This window comes from Sus scrofa, chromosome 4 (assembly GCF_054392235.1).
Source record: "Sus scrofa isolate SSC_HxYL_T2T_F1_AM1 chromosome 4, Sscrofa_HxYL_maternal_Yorkshire_Landrace_v2.0, whole genome shotgun sequence".
Taxonomy (NCBI): Eukaryota; Metazoa; Chordata; class Mammalia; order Artiodactyla; family Suidae; genus Sus; species Sus scrofa.
The window spans coordinates 86,696,520-86,711,373 of record NC_139386.1 but is presented as its reverse complement, the minus strand read 5'-3'; the positions used below and the strand labels follow the sequence as shown (position 1 = coordinate 86,711,373).

The 14,854-nt window shown below is 39.7% G+C and overlaps 1 protein-coding gene across 8 annotated transcripts in view; it reads left to right on the top strand.

Annotated features, from left to right (window-relative positions):
* LOC106510102 (uncharacterized) overlaps positions 1 to 14,854 on the top strand; it is a 94,893-nt gene that overhangs the window by 19,726 nt on the left and 60,313 nt on the right. For all 8 annotated transcript variants that reach the window (XR_014843111.1, XR_014843110.1, XR_002343354.2 and 5 more), the window contains 3 exons: positions 3,178 to 3,298; positions 4,377 to 4,441; positions 7,960 to 8,062. Coding sequence is in view for 2 of the 8 variants with exons in the window: in XM_085021232.1 (XP_084877358.1) it covers positions 8,020 to 8,062 (43 nt within the window). In the remaining 6 variants the exon portion in view is untranslated. The remainder of the gene's footprint in view (positions 1 to 3,177; positions 3,299 to 4,376; positions 4,442 to 7,959; positions 8,063 to 14,854) is intronic.

The following is a 14,854-nucleotide window of genomic DNA, read 5'->3' as shown; positions in this document are numbered from 1 at the left end:
GAAACTGAGACTGTTCTTAGCCATGTCCTGCATCTCCTGTGTTCTCCATGGGGAGTGACCTGTGAACTCCCCCCCCACCCCCCGGCCCCACCCAGGTGGCGCTCAATGTTCCTGAAGCCTGTGCCAGGGCAGTTTGTTGCAGCTACTTGCATGCTAATGACCAAGACCCACCTCTTCTCACAACTGCCTATTCTCTAGGTTCAGGTAAGTCTGTTCACCTGACCTGCTATTTATCAGTGCTTAGCAGCAAGAACCATCGTTTCTTTGAATTGCTTTGAAGCTCTGTTATAATGGGGCTGTGTGTCTACTCTCTCAATCCTCCAGTTTTGGGAAAGACGGACAGTCCCATCTCCTATTTGGGACCTTCAAATAATGAGGGTCAAAGTAGATCATTCAGCATGGCAGAGATAGTCTCTGTTCCCACGTTAGTCACTTGAATGCCTTTCAGTTGGCCAAACCCTCCCTGCCACCCCCTTTCCCAGCCCTGTGCTGTGTATACACCTAACTGAGGCCAATGCTTCAGCCAAGGAATGGACAAATTTAGCTAGTCCTGTGTCTGCCCCATCCCAACGGTGGTGTAGAGCTGCTGTTTCCCCACAGTCTGCTGCTTTGGGTTCCAACCTCATTCTGAACAGATGGAGGAAGATTTGAGCCCCTGATGTAGTCCTTAAAGCAAGAGATGGCACAGGTGTCCTCTCCAGTTACAACCACTGCCCATGCAAGTGTTTTCCCTTGTCATTTCTCTCTCTCTCTCTGTCTCTGGTACACACGCATACACATACCTGAACAACCACATCTGTGTAAAAATGTGGATAACTCTTGGAAGCCATGGAAAATTTAAAGTCTGGAATGAAATTCAATGATGTGAACACACAATATGGTGAAGATAAATCCAGGCAAGGGGACAACTGGGGTTGGATGACCAGAGTGTTCATAGTGTGATCATTTCAAGAAGCAGAATTCACTGTTCCTGTAGGTGTGCTGGATAAACCTGTTTTTACAGACACTCCAGTTATGACAAAATTTGGGTATCATATTATAATGATTAAGGGGAAAAAATAAAATTGTATGAAAGATTGCAAAAAAAAAACCCCAAAACACCCTTACACATAAAGCAGGCTCTATCCTCAATCAGCATCTTCTAAACTTCCTTTCTCCCTTCCTTTCTTCTCTTGTTTCTAGCATGTAAAGACATTAACAAGGAAGAACAACAACTTTACCTAGCCTGATTTCTAAAGAACTAAGGTGTACATACCTGAATGAATTGTTGGTTTGATATATGTCTTTGACATTTAGGGATCCAGGTCCTGGAGTCATGGCATGAAAAGAAGTTTGGGCAAAATGCAGAAGGCATTTGGGAATGAGAAGATTTGTTGGTGAAGATCTGATTCCTACTCCTGGAAAGGAGGCTTGTCAGTGAGGAAAGATTTTCGAACGAGGAGTGGGAGAGCTGAGAGGTTTCGTCACAGACCAGGAAGTGCAAAGTTAAATCCAGGGCAGCTGGGCCCAGAGTTACCAATAATTCCCTAATTCCTACCCCTGGAAATGTTTCTGCTATTTATTTTTCATTTTTTCCCTCTTTTGTTTTCTTTTCCCCTTAGCTTGCAGTCTATTCTGAAACAAACCCAAAGCGGCTTCTGATGATGTCATCCTTAAACAATGATAGCAATAATATTTATCACTTGTTATATGACTGAAAATGTACCAAATACTTCACATCTTATCTCATTGAATTGTCACAATGCACATGTAGGTAGATACAATTATGATCCCCAAACTACATGTTTAAAAAAAAAAAAGAGCTCTGAAGAGGTTAAGTGACTTTCTTTCCCAAGGTCACACTCCTAGTTAGTGGCAGAGCAGAATTAGACTCATCAGACTAATGAATTCATTTATTTAACAAATATTTATCGAAAGCTCTTATGTGAAAGCCATTATTCAAGGAGCTTGAGATACAGTGGAAAAAAAGAGAAACAATAGAAAATCCCCCCCCCCTTATAAAGCTTATATTCTACTGGGAAGAGACAGAATGATAAACAATTGAAAATAGTTAGAGTGTTAACAGGAGTTAAAATGAGTCAATGAGGAGTTCCCTTGGTTAAGGCCAGGGAGTCTGGAGCTCAGTAGGTGGGGGTATTGAGGAATTGGGTACCAATGGAGAAGTGGGCAGAGCTGAGCATGTTCAGGTTTATTTATCAAGAATATTTCACAAGGAGTTCCCGTTGTGGCTCAGTGGGTTAAGAACCTGACATAGTGTCTGTGAGGATGTAGGTTTGATCCCTGGTCTCCCCTTACCCAGTGGGTTAAAGATCTGGTGTTGCTGTGAGCTGTGGTGTAGGTCACAGATGGGGCTAGGATCTGGCATTGCTGTGACTGTGGTGGAGGCCGGCAGCTGCAGCTCTGATTCCACCCCTGGCCTAGGAACTTCCATGTGCTGTAGGTGTGGACTAAAAAGAAAAAAAAATATATGATAAGGTCATCAAATACTTCCATAAAGAGGTATGTAATGTTTGGTAGCCTCTTGATTTATGTTTAAAAAGGTCACTCTGACCTTTTTAAAGGTCTTTTTTTGGGAATGATTCTTAGTGAGGTCAGTGTGTGAACAGGGACTCAGAAAGGAGGCTCTTGGGTAGCTGGGATAAGAGATATAGTGCCTCTCATGGGGATGGGATACCAGCAGAGATGGAAAGAAGATGCAGGGTGCTTTAGGGAGTAGAGGTGAATGGACTTGCTGATGGATAGAGGAAGTGGGCAATTGGATGAGAGACAGGCTCAGAGAAGCTGCTGGGTTTTGGCTTCAGCCATCGCTGCATAGGAGTGAATTGATCACTGAGAAGAGGAACAACATTTGCCTGAAACTTTATGATTTGCAAAGGACTGTCAGCTATATTATCTCTTGTTTTTACAACAAGCCTTGAGAGGTAGTAAAAATATAATCTCTGTTTCACAGACAAGATAATTAAGCCTCTGAGAGGGTAGATTTGTTTCTATCCACACAGTTAGTAAATGGAAAGTCTGAGTGGGAAACTTGGGCTTCTAGATGCAGCGGGTCTGTTGCTTATTTCCCTAGAGAATTGTCCCCCCGAAAGCCAGAAGGAATCCTGTACACAAGCACAGTCTCCATCGCTGAATAAAGTCACACATTTTGATTCTTCTCTACTATTACCTCTATTTCAGGTTAATTTACCTCATACTTATAACTTTGACAATCAAACAGCTTAACAGCTATTTCAGACATCTATTCCTGCTAGAGGATGCACTGTCCCTATTTTTGGAAGCCGGCTGACGCAGAAGAAAGGTAATGTGATAGAGAACCTTTAGACCCTTTTAAATCACCAACGCAAATCACCACCAGATTACCAAGGATCTAAATATGTACTGTCTAATGACGTTCATAAAGATGCCAGCACACCGTTATGTTCCTCTTTGATGTTTTAGCAGTATTTACATAGAATTCTAAAGAACTACTTTCCAAAAAAGAGTTTTAGATATTCTATAGATGTTATCGCCACTGTTTTTTGCAATAACCCTGAATAGCTCAGGGAGGTCAATCTCCTCAAACGTCTAGAAAGAGCCTGTTTGAATATTCGAATCCTAGTCTGTAAAGTCAAAGGCCGTGCTGTTTCCACCATGACACTGTTTATTAGAGGGAAGAAATCCAATTCTGGTCCCTTTGACATTTAGTGTCCTCCCTCCTCACTAGCCACCTCTAGTGATGGTGAGCAGGCACAATTCACCACAATTGGTTACTTTAGTAAATAATTTTCAATATAAGTGAATTAAAATAAAATGTTATCAATTTTTCCCACTAGAAATTTTTGCTAATGTCCTGGGAATTTGCAAAATCAGTAATCTGTTGACTTTAGCTCTATGTCTGTGATACTGCCTTACTGATAGCTTTCCAAAGAAGATAGTGGGTAATCAAGGCAAACTCTGTGGAATTTTGATGAGCACAAACAAACCAGGGTAACATTTAAATTATGTGCAGCAGGTAAAATCTAAGTCTTGATATTTTCAGTGGAAAACTAGTTTGGAATAGAGAAAAAAATAATTTAATATGTTACTATTAAACATAAACTTGCTTTGGGATTTTGCTTGCTTTCATCATCAAGTAACTAGCCCTAAAGTTCTCAGCCAGGCTTGGATTTAGGATGTCAGGCTCTGGTAGTGAGAGCTAGATGGTGCTATAGTATAATTGCCAGCTGCCCAATTACTACCAGTTTGTCTGACTGTAATGAATGAGGGTTCTGGAATATGAAATTCAGCTCTGTGTTGCTCGTATTTTCTGTAAGTGCAATATAATACAACATAAAATGAAGAATTTTATCTTCTCTCTCTTTCTCCCCCCTGCTCTTTCCATCTGATATGCCTACCAGCCACCTCCCCCCGCCGCCGCCCCAACAGACACGCACTTTGCTGACATTTTTCCTAGAATAAACAGGTGAGAATCACTATTCTGGGTGGTCTGACTGTTTCCAGAGTGACAAACGCATCTTTTATCCTATGTCCCAGATTCAGCAGTTCTTTTTCTATCTAATCAAAGAGGGCTAAAGTTTTTATAGGTCATATGTGAGATAAGGTTAGTGCCAACTTACATGAATGGCTTGTAGTCTTGCAGGAAGGACAATGAATGGTATTTCAGAGTGGGAAGGAGACATTGGACGTTTTTCAGTTCAATTTCCCACTTGGGTTTGATGTAGTTCATTTTTTGAGTTTGAAAAAAAAAAGTACTTCCAGATATTCCAGTTTATTTGCAAGGGTTAAGGAAGGCCAGGAATAAGTTTCTGGTATAGGAAGGCCCATGACTGTGTGCTCTTACATGATAGTGCATAATGCTGGGAAAATGAAGGACCAGAATGTTAACAGAATGGTACCTTCCAAGTGTGTGCTCCTAATGTCACATGCTATCCTATAGGAGGAGCCAAACCATTCAACAAATTCAGCTGAAGCATTTAAGAAAATGAGACTTTTTGCTTCCCACAACCTCTCTTTCTTTAGTCCCTGTCTCTACAGCTTCTAGTTGTCATAAATGTCACAAATACCTCACCTATTCTTGATATAAGAACATACTATACAGAGCATACAGAAGAGAATGACTATGATGAAATAGATGATGAATTTCTGATTGAGGGCCTCTGGGAAATTTTCCCTTCCCTCAATTTTTCCTCTTCAGCCTGCCTAAGGATCACCCATATCACTCTCCAAGATGAGATTTATTTCTGAATTGAGGCCATGTTTACTTCATAGGAACTTGCAAAAACACACACGTTTGGCCAAACAGCATGCACAGGATTCCTGAAAACAATTTAAAACGAAATGATGGAGTTCCTCTGTGGCTCGGTGGGTTAAGGATCTGACATTTTCTCTGTGGGGATGTGGGTTTGATCCCTGGTTTGCTCAGGGGGTTAAGGATCTGACATTTCCACAAGCTGTGACCAAGCTAAGAAGACATGACCTTATAGGGAGAGCAAACAGGGGATCAGGTTCCTGATGAAAGCCAAGCCAAGTTGTCTTAAAGACTCAGTGAGGAGAAGGGAGCATGGGATGAAAGGAAGATCGATGGATGAGCTATAGGTGTTGCCTCCCTGTCCGACATCCCAAACTGATTCACCAGAGCCGGGCTCTGATTTATGGGTTTATGGGTTATGGTGCCTCCAGAGAGCATAGCTAATTTCTCTGCCAAGCAGAGAATGAAATTTACCCAATAGAAATACTATAATTAAAGGGCAATAGTGGTTTCATTGCAAAACAAAATAGAAGTTCATAGAGAGATTTAAAAGCAACATTTACAAGACGGAAATTAAGGCTTGTGGATCCCACCTTTGCAGGACCCGGTTTTGCTCCCACTGCTGCAGTCACTATAACTATAGGTGCTGTGCTTTTAGGCTTTCCTCCCTGAGTTTTCCTGCCTTTCCCTCATGTTTACCCCCTGGGGAGGCATTGGCTCTGGAGCCAGACAGATCCGTAGGCAAATCTTGGGGAGTCATTGACCACTTTGCCCCTCAGTTTCTTTTTGAAGTGAAATAATCTGATACACTGTGGGGAGGGTTAACTAGTTACTATCTGTAAAGTACTTAAGGTCTGACGGTCAAATTGTCAAATGTCAAATGTAAGTTCCATGACTACAGGCATTTTGTGCATTTTTTGTTCCCTGCTGCCTCCTCAGCACATAAAACAGTGCCAGGTACAAAGTAGGTATTCAATAAATACCTGTGAATGAACAGATGGCACATGGTTCTTTTTTTTTTTTTTTTTTTTTTTTTTTTTTTTTTTGTCTCTTTGCTATTTCTTGGGCCGCTCCAGTGGCATATGGAGGTTCCCAGGCTAGGGGTCCAATTGGAGCTGTAGCCACCAGCCTACACCAGAGCCACAGCAACGCGGGATCTGAGCCACGTCTGCAACCTACACCACAGCTCACGGCAACGCCAGATCCTTAACCCACTGAGCAAGGGTAGGGACTGAACCCGCAACCTCATGGTTCCTGGTCGGATTCGTTAACCACTGCGCCACGACAGGAACTCTGGCACATGGTTCTTAATAAGTGCTACCCATAGTTATATCCCCTCTTTAGAGTTTATATCCCTTGAGAAGAAAAATGTCTTCTCTTCTACTGTGACTTTGTAAAAATATCTAAGGCAGACCGTGGCTTCCTCCATCTACACTTGCTCTCCTCCAAGCATAAATCCGATCTTCCCATAAAGCCTTTAGATGGTACCAAAGTTCTTAAAGTGGTTCACACACACAGCAGGATTTAGCCCTTTTCTACCTTTCATTCAGTGTCATTGGCCTCCTGATAAGCGAGGATTGCCTTCCTCAAAACTGCCTGTAATAGAACCACTCTATGCTTGCATTTTGTTGGATCACATGGTTCCTCCAGTGAGCTCCCAGGCTTATCATCGTCTTGCTTTCAGGCCTTCACACATGAGATTGTTTCTGTCCCTGATACTCCTTTATTCTCCTTCATCTGGCGGTCTCTTACTCATCCTTCAAGCTTCAAATTAAATATTGCTTTCACAGTACAATTTTCACTGACTCTCTAAACCAGGTTAGATAGCCTTGTGTGTTCCCATAACATTCCACATGCCCCTTTGGTATTACTTTGCATGCAGGAGTGTCTGTCTTACTGGTATTCTTACATGACTGAAGAACCCATGAGGGCCAGGATTCTTCTTGTCTTGTTCAGCATGGTGTTCTGGAAGCCTAGCCAAATGTGTGGCGCTCAATATGTACTCACAAATATGTCTGTAAATAAATGTAAAATGAAGAACATATAAAAAACAAAGGCTTTGGAGTCAGGCATACTGGGTTCTGATTCAACTTTAGCTAGCTGCCAGTCCTATGATCTTGGTCAAGATACTTATTTTTAGAGACTCTTAATGTTTACCTATGTAAAATAGAGATAGTACAACCAAGCTCATAGGATTTTTTAAAAAAGGTTAAATGGATGAAGTATGTAAAATATCTCAAACAGTAGCTGGCTTGTAATAAATGCTCAACAAAGTTAATTATTATAATTATTATCATTAATAATATGACTAAACCTAACCTTGAAGATAAGGTACTGACTGAATCCACCCATTCAAAACAAGTAATAGTCAACAAATAACTAAGAATATCTGTTTCTGCCTAATTCGAAAAGATACATGCACCCCAATATTCATTGCAGCACAATTTACAATAGCCAAGACACAGAAGCAACCTAAATGACCATCAACAGAGGATTGAATAAAGAAGATGTGGTATATATATCCAATGGATATTACTCAGCCATAAAAAAGAATGAAGTAATGCCATGGGCAGCGGGCAGGAAATAGAGAATAATTCAATATAGTTCTTTAAAAGTGGTACTAGTTGTTGTATTGCTGGAATATGGCAAGTCAGAAACTACTATTTTTTAAAGGTGCCTGTACTTCAGAAGCCTGATTGTATTGATTGCAGTTTCTTGGTTATATCCTCTAGTGATTCAGCTGAGATAGCTTGACCGGATCACTGTTGAGAACAAAATGATATGATTGTTATATGAAGCAAGAGGTGGTCCAAGAAGAAGGTATAATCTCCAGGGGTAAGTAAGGGAATTTCCTGGGCTCTTAGGTGGAGTGCTCTTCTCAGTTCATTCATGGTGCTATATTTTGTTGAAAAGAATTAATTGATTTTTCTTCTGTATCAAGAGAAAATGGGAAAAGAGGAAAAATTACAGGGGAAAAATTACATAAAGAAACCTTGCTGATGTATGAAAAATTGTAGTTGGAGATAGGGAAAATGTTCCATGGTTGTTTGTAGCCCTTCCTAATTGTAGATTTGTAGAAAGAAAGCCTTAGAAAGACCTATAGTTCCATCTTCGTGGCCTTCCTCTTTTAAAGTATAGATGGTTCTAAACTATCCTTGCTATTTTCCTATGTAAGGAGGCCTTATTCTTTGCCTAGTGCTGTTTTCATGCTAGGTGTTCAGTATAAGGTAGATCAATAAATGCCAGAGTATGTCTGGCACACCTGCGATTAGAGTATGTATTGACATCAGTTGTGATCACACATCAAACTCAAAGTCTGTTTTTATTGATCAGCTTTTAGAAAGCACCAAAAATGAGCAAACACTCCAAATTGGATTATAGGCACTCAATATTTAATCAGGTTTTAGTTATTACTAGCAACCTGATATTTGTCTGAAGAATTTTTTTTAAAGAGTTATGATTCAGATAAATGTTCCCTTCATGAATGAAGGTGAATAAATTAGTCAGTTGTTGAAAGTTCTCAACATTGAGTGGCCTCTGCTGTCACCATATATGCTGGCGGTTGCTGTGGTTTTAAGTTGCTTAGATTTTTGAATTCCATTTTATATATGTGTGATTAAGGTGCTATTGTCACATGCTGTGATGACTAACACCTTATATTGATGGGAACATTTCCTTACTTGGACCTATTATTAAACTTTTTTCCCCCCAATGAATCCTTTGAGATAGGTAAATTTTAGCTGTTTTACAGAGGAAGAAAACCAAAGCTCAGTAATGTTAAGTAACTTTCCTTTGCACTACGATATCTGTGGAATTTGACAAGGAAGATATGAAATAGACTGGGGTAGCTCAGCCTCAGTGAATGGCAATTTTTCTGAAGCCCTGTATATTTCTACAATTTTATTGTTAACTAATATAACATATATACATAGCACAGAGAGACTGTCTAATTCCACCCAATACCACTGTGACAGAAATGTAGAAAAGTCAATCTGCAACGGGACTTAGTTCATAAAATGCCAAGAATATTGTGTTCTTTTGGTCTTTAAAACTACTTGTATCTGGTGTTCCTTCTGTGGTGCAGTGGGTTAAAACTCCAGCTGCAGCAGCTCAGGTCACTGCAGAGGTGCAGTTTCAATCCCTGGGCCCAGTTCAGTGGGTTAAACCATATGGCTTTGACACAGCTATGGCTCGGGCTCAATCCCTGGCCTAGAAACTTCCATATGCCATGAGTGTAGCCATTAAAAAAATTACTTGCATCAGTTGTTTTTGACATCATATGGCAACTTCTGACAAAGGAGGAAAACGTTAAATATAATTTTAAAACAAGAAATAACCTGAGTAGTTTCCATGGGAGAAAATATGGAAGGAAGCGTAGTGAATGTTGCAGTGTACTACCCAGCTTAACCCCTTCCTGCCCTTGAGGATGAGCCCCTGTTTCCCCACCCACTGGGAGTCAGTAGCCAACTGCCTTGAGTTGGGGCTATCTCTGGAATGTGTCTTCAGCAAACTGTACCTTCCTCAGGTCAGGCAGTATCCAGTGACAGGTGAATGTCTGTGAATAAATACTCAGCCTCCAGCCAAGTCTGGGGAAGCTCTCAAAGGCTATCCAGCTCCCTAACTCTTGTAGGATTGGCTGAGAATTTTGTTGTTACTGCTGCATGGTTCTCTACCCATCTCTGCTTCCTACAACCTTTCAAAAGTGTTGATGCAGAGAACACTCCCCAATAAGTCTTCATGCAAATATCGGTGTCCCCTTTCCAGGAAATTTGACTTGAGATGGAGGGAATAATGTGAGCACTTAGTATGTGTCAGATCATTTTCTGAGTGTTTTACTTTAATTCTCACTATACCAGGTGAGGTAGATACTGTTATCATTCACGGCCAATTTAGAGCTGAGGAAATTGAGGCACAGGAAAATCAAGAAATGTGTCCACAGTTGCAATAAGTGGAAGTGTCAGGATTCAAAACCAAGGCAACCTTAAGGGGTGGCAGAGAGTAAGCAAGATCAACAAAGACAGAGGTAAAAGGAAAGAGTGGCTAAAAAGGGCAGCAGTAGGGAGGCAAAGGAGAACTGCAATGGGAAAGAGGTGTTAAGGAGAGCTAGGGGCTGTAGGGCTTCTAAGAAGTCTTGAAGAAAGACCTTTAGGTTTCTTCAAGTGGTAAGTCAACAAAGTCAAGATTATTAAACTTTTTTTTTTAAAGGCACATCATACTTTCACCAAAACCTTGAGCAAAAAATTTTCTCTAAAGTTCAAAAATAAATACATTAAAATTCAGAAGTCTGAGAAAATCAAATCCTGGTGAAGATCTGAAAGAATAAGAACATAGGACTGTCTCCTAGTATCACCACTGTGGACTTGGCCTCATCTTGTAAAGCTGAACATTCTCATCATTTACAATCCAGCAACTCTATTCCAAGACATACACCCCAGAGAAAATCCTGCATATATCTCCTTGGAGATGTGTAAAAGAATGTTCATAGTAGTATTATTGTGAAAGAAAAGAATTGGGCACAATGACAATACTCATCAACTAAAGAATGGCCAAATAAATTATGGTATAGTTCTGTATTGGAGTGTATATATCAGTAAAACATGAATGAATCCCAGTGGTACACACAGCATGCATGAATCGTATACATATAACACTGAGTGTAATAAGTAAATTCAAAATAAAAGTCATAATGCAGAGCACTTACTCTGTGTAGGCGTTATTCTAATTATTTTAGATATGTTAAAATATGTTAGATATGCTATTTTAGATATGTCTCTACCAAGACCCTAAAACGTAGATATTATTATTATCATCCCTATTTTGTAGAAGTGGAAACTACATCCTACAGGGGTTAAGTAAATTGCCTGAGGTCCCACAGATACTGAGTGGCAGATCTAGAATTTGTACATAGGTGACTTAAAATGAAACTATGCCCTTAACATTCTACTTTTCTGCTTTACTATGTAGTATGATACAATTTTTAAATAAAGTTTAAAAATAAGCAAAACCAAATATACAGTGTGTAAATGTATATACACACACACACACATATACACATATATGCATATTTAGTCTACACTATATGTATATATATCATATATGTATATGCAAAAGAATGATGAACTCCCAATTCGGGATGTTATTACCTCTCTCTTGTGGACATAGTGGAATGAGTCATGGAAGGAGAGTATAGATAGATATTATGATGTTGATAATTTTGTAGTTCTTAAGGTAGTAATGGATTTATGGTTGTTTATTATTTTGCTTCACAACTTTATATAACACATAAATGTAGCATTTAAGTTATGCCTCAACTATTATGTTAAAAAAAAAGGGACCACCTGAGTGTTCCTGGTGGCTCAACAGATTGCAGATCCAGGGTTGTCACTGCTGTGGTGGCATGGGTCACTTCTGTGGCGTGGGTTCAAGCCCTGGTCAGGGGACTTCTGCATGCTGCATGTGAGGTCAAAAAAAAGGAAAAAGAACCTTCTGGAGAACCTGCTAAAATGTGAATTCCTAGGTCCATCCTGTAGAATGTTCTGAGAGAGAGGTTTGGCCAGATCCCTAGCAAGTGAAATCAGTTATGTATTGCTACTTAACAAACTCGAAGACTTAAATAGCAACCACTTATAGGACTGAGAAATTAAAATATTGCCTGCCATATGGGTAAATAAATAATATCATAGTCATTAGGGATTGCAACTACCTTCAAGGGTAAGCCTGTGAGCCCTGAGGAACTCAGGAAGGAAATAAAGAACACCCGCTGCCTAGCAGCCATCAGCCTGCAGCCACTCCCAAAGGTGAGCCCTCTAGATATGGAAACGCAGGATATGGCTCCAGACAGCTGACGTGCATATCAGGGAATGAGTTCAGTGATCCCAGATATTTGCATGTTCCTAAACATAGAAAAGTGCTAAATTCCTTAACTTGAGTATCTGGTTTTCTTTTATTAACAGTAATCTTTTTTTTCCTACTACCTGCCCTTTGTTGCAAAACTCCTATATATCCTAGCATACCATTCACCTCCTCTGGAGGAGTATCACAGAGCTATCTGAAATTTTATCTTACAGGCTTATAGTCCTTATTTGCCTCAAATAAAACAACTCACGACTCTCACATTGTGCAATTTTTTCAAGTTAATGGAGGTGGGGGGAGGGATAACTTAAAAGTTTGAGATTAACATATACACTACTATATATAAAATAATCAACAAGGACCTACTTATAATACAGGGAATTCTACTCAATGTTCAGTAATAACCTATATGGGAAAAGAATCTGAAAAAGAATAGATATACATATATGTATATAACTGAATCACTTTGTTATACACTTGAAATTAACACATCGTAAATCAACTGTATTCCAATATAAAGCAAAAATTAAATTAAAAAAATAAACAATCCTGCAGCCAAAAACAAATAATTAAGTAGCAACCACTTTCTTGTTATGATTTTTATGGGTCTGCAATGTGGGCTAGAATCAGCTGGTACAGCTACAGTCATCTAGCTGCATGACTGGTCTTGATGGTCTAAGGTGGCCTTGTTCACAACTGGGTTCCACCATCAGCATGACTTCCTCTCACCTTCAGGCCTCACTGAGGTTCTTTGCTTGGTGTCAGGCAACATTTAAAGAGGGCTGCAGGAGAAGATGCAAGGCTTCTACAGTCTAACTGCATGACATTACGCTTTTGATTGTAATGTAATTGCCTGACATTAAGCCTTTTGAGTGGTGAGGCATCCATTTAAAGGTAAATAGTAGACATCCATCTCAAAAAGAGATTGCCAACTGTGTGGTGTAGTTGCTAGCAAAACAACTGGATAAGAAACTAGGTTACTCCTCTTCCACCCCCCAGATAGTTTTCCTTTTTAGAAAGACCTGAGGAAAGTAGATATGGAAGCCTTCTCCCTGCGCACACTCTAATTCCCATTCATTTGCTTTAAATTCACCAATAAAGAGTAAACTCATGAAACTCCAACTTACAGCTTGGACCCTAATAAAGGCAGAGTCCCAGGTCTAACACTCATGCATCTCTCTCTACCAAGACCTTGCTGTGTGGTCTCCGCAGGCTCTGTACCCTCCAGAACCTGAGAGAAATGTCTAGTTCTTCAAAGTCTCCTGATGGTTTTGTTGAGGTGAGTCCTGTAGTCATAAAAAGGACCAAAAGGGCCAATTCTGCCATCAACACTGGCCCCAGTGGTAGTGACCTTGCTAGGTGTAAATATGGTCAAGCGAGTGCTCCAGGCATTCACTATCAGTAGACTGGGACTTTTTTTTGCTACAATCTATTGTAGAAAACAATCATAAGGTGAGGTCAGATAGAAGGTCTAGACAAATGGACTGTCCCTCCTGATGCAAGGAATGGCAAAGTGCACTGCAAAGGAGCAAGCATGTAGGGATGGGTGGAAGTAGTGCAGTTATCTTTGCAAGCGATTTACTACATAGTAATACAGCCATGCATTTGGTCAGAGAATCTTTTGTGCTTCATTTTTCTAAAAAAACATTTTGTTGAGATATGATCGACAATGTAAAAAAGCTGGACATATTGAAAGATGAGTTTGCAAATAACTATACCAGCATGAAACTATCACCATCAAGGCATTTGATCTATCACCTCCCAAAGTTTCCTTTCACCCCTTTATTATTATTGTTGTTGTTATCATCATCATCATTATTATTTTGTTATGTGTGTGTGGTAGGGAGTAAGAATACCTAATCCCTTGTGCTTCTGATGCCCTCTTTGGCACAGACTGCGAAGATAGGCAATTGACTGGTGATTTAAGGTCTGCGATCCTGACCACATTCATCTTTGCTCAAAATTATACTTGCTCCAATACACAAATGGCAAAATACTATAAACAACTTAAATGTTCATCAATATTGGACTAGTTAAATAAATTAAGGTACATCTCAAAACAGATGTACCTGTACAATAGACCATCCGTTACAAAGAATAAAGTAGATCTACTGATATAAAATGATCTCCAATATAGATTAGTAAATGGTAAAAAGCAAAATATATATGAGTGTATGAATATATCTATTGCCACTTGCAATTTTAAAGGATACTTTTATATGCCTAAGCTCTCTCTTGAAGAAAGAACACAAAAAAGAAACTGGTAATATTTTAGGTTTTCTCAGAGGAAAAAAATAATAAACAACTGGGGGATTGGAGCATGAGGGAGACTGATTTTTGCATTGTTTGAATTCTGCTATCATGAGTATGAATCATTATCATATGAATAGAATAAATAAATTCATTGTTCCTCCATGCCTGTTTACTTCCACCTTTGAATCATATCTGGAGCAGTAGTTTAAAGATTTAAGAGAAAATAAGATTTAGACTTCTGTATGCATGGCTAATAGGTCAATGCCTTGAAGATAAACAGTAGACCACTTCAGCCAACTCAATCCTATCAGAGGAAATGGCCAGGTCATGACTCTGAGGCTGCCAACCGAGAGCCCAAAGGTCTGTGTAGGACAGGAGTTTTACCTGACTCATAAATACCACCAAAAAGGAGGTTCATACCATGAGATTTTTAGGGTCTTATTTTAGCATGAAAACAGGGCTTGTTTATGATGAAGGAAAGACCATTCCTCCTAGTAGTTCTTATCTCAGTATCTCATCAAA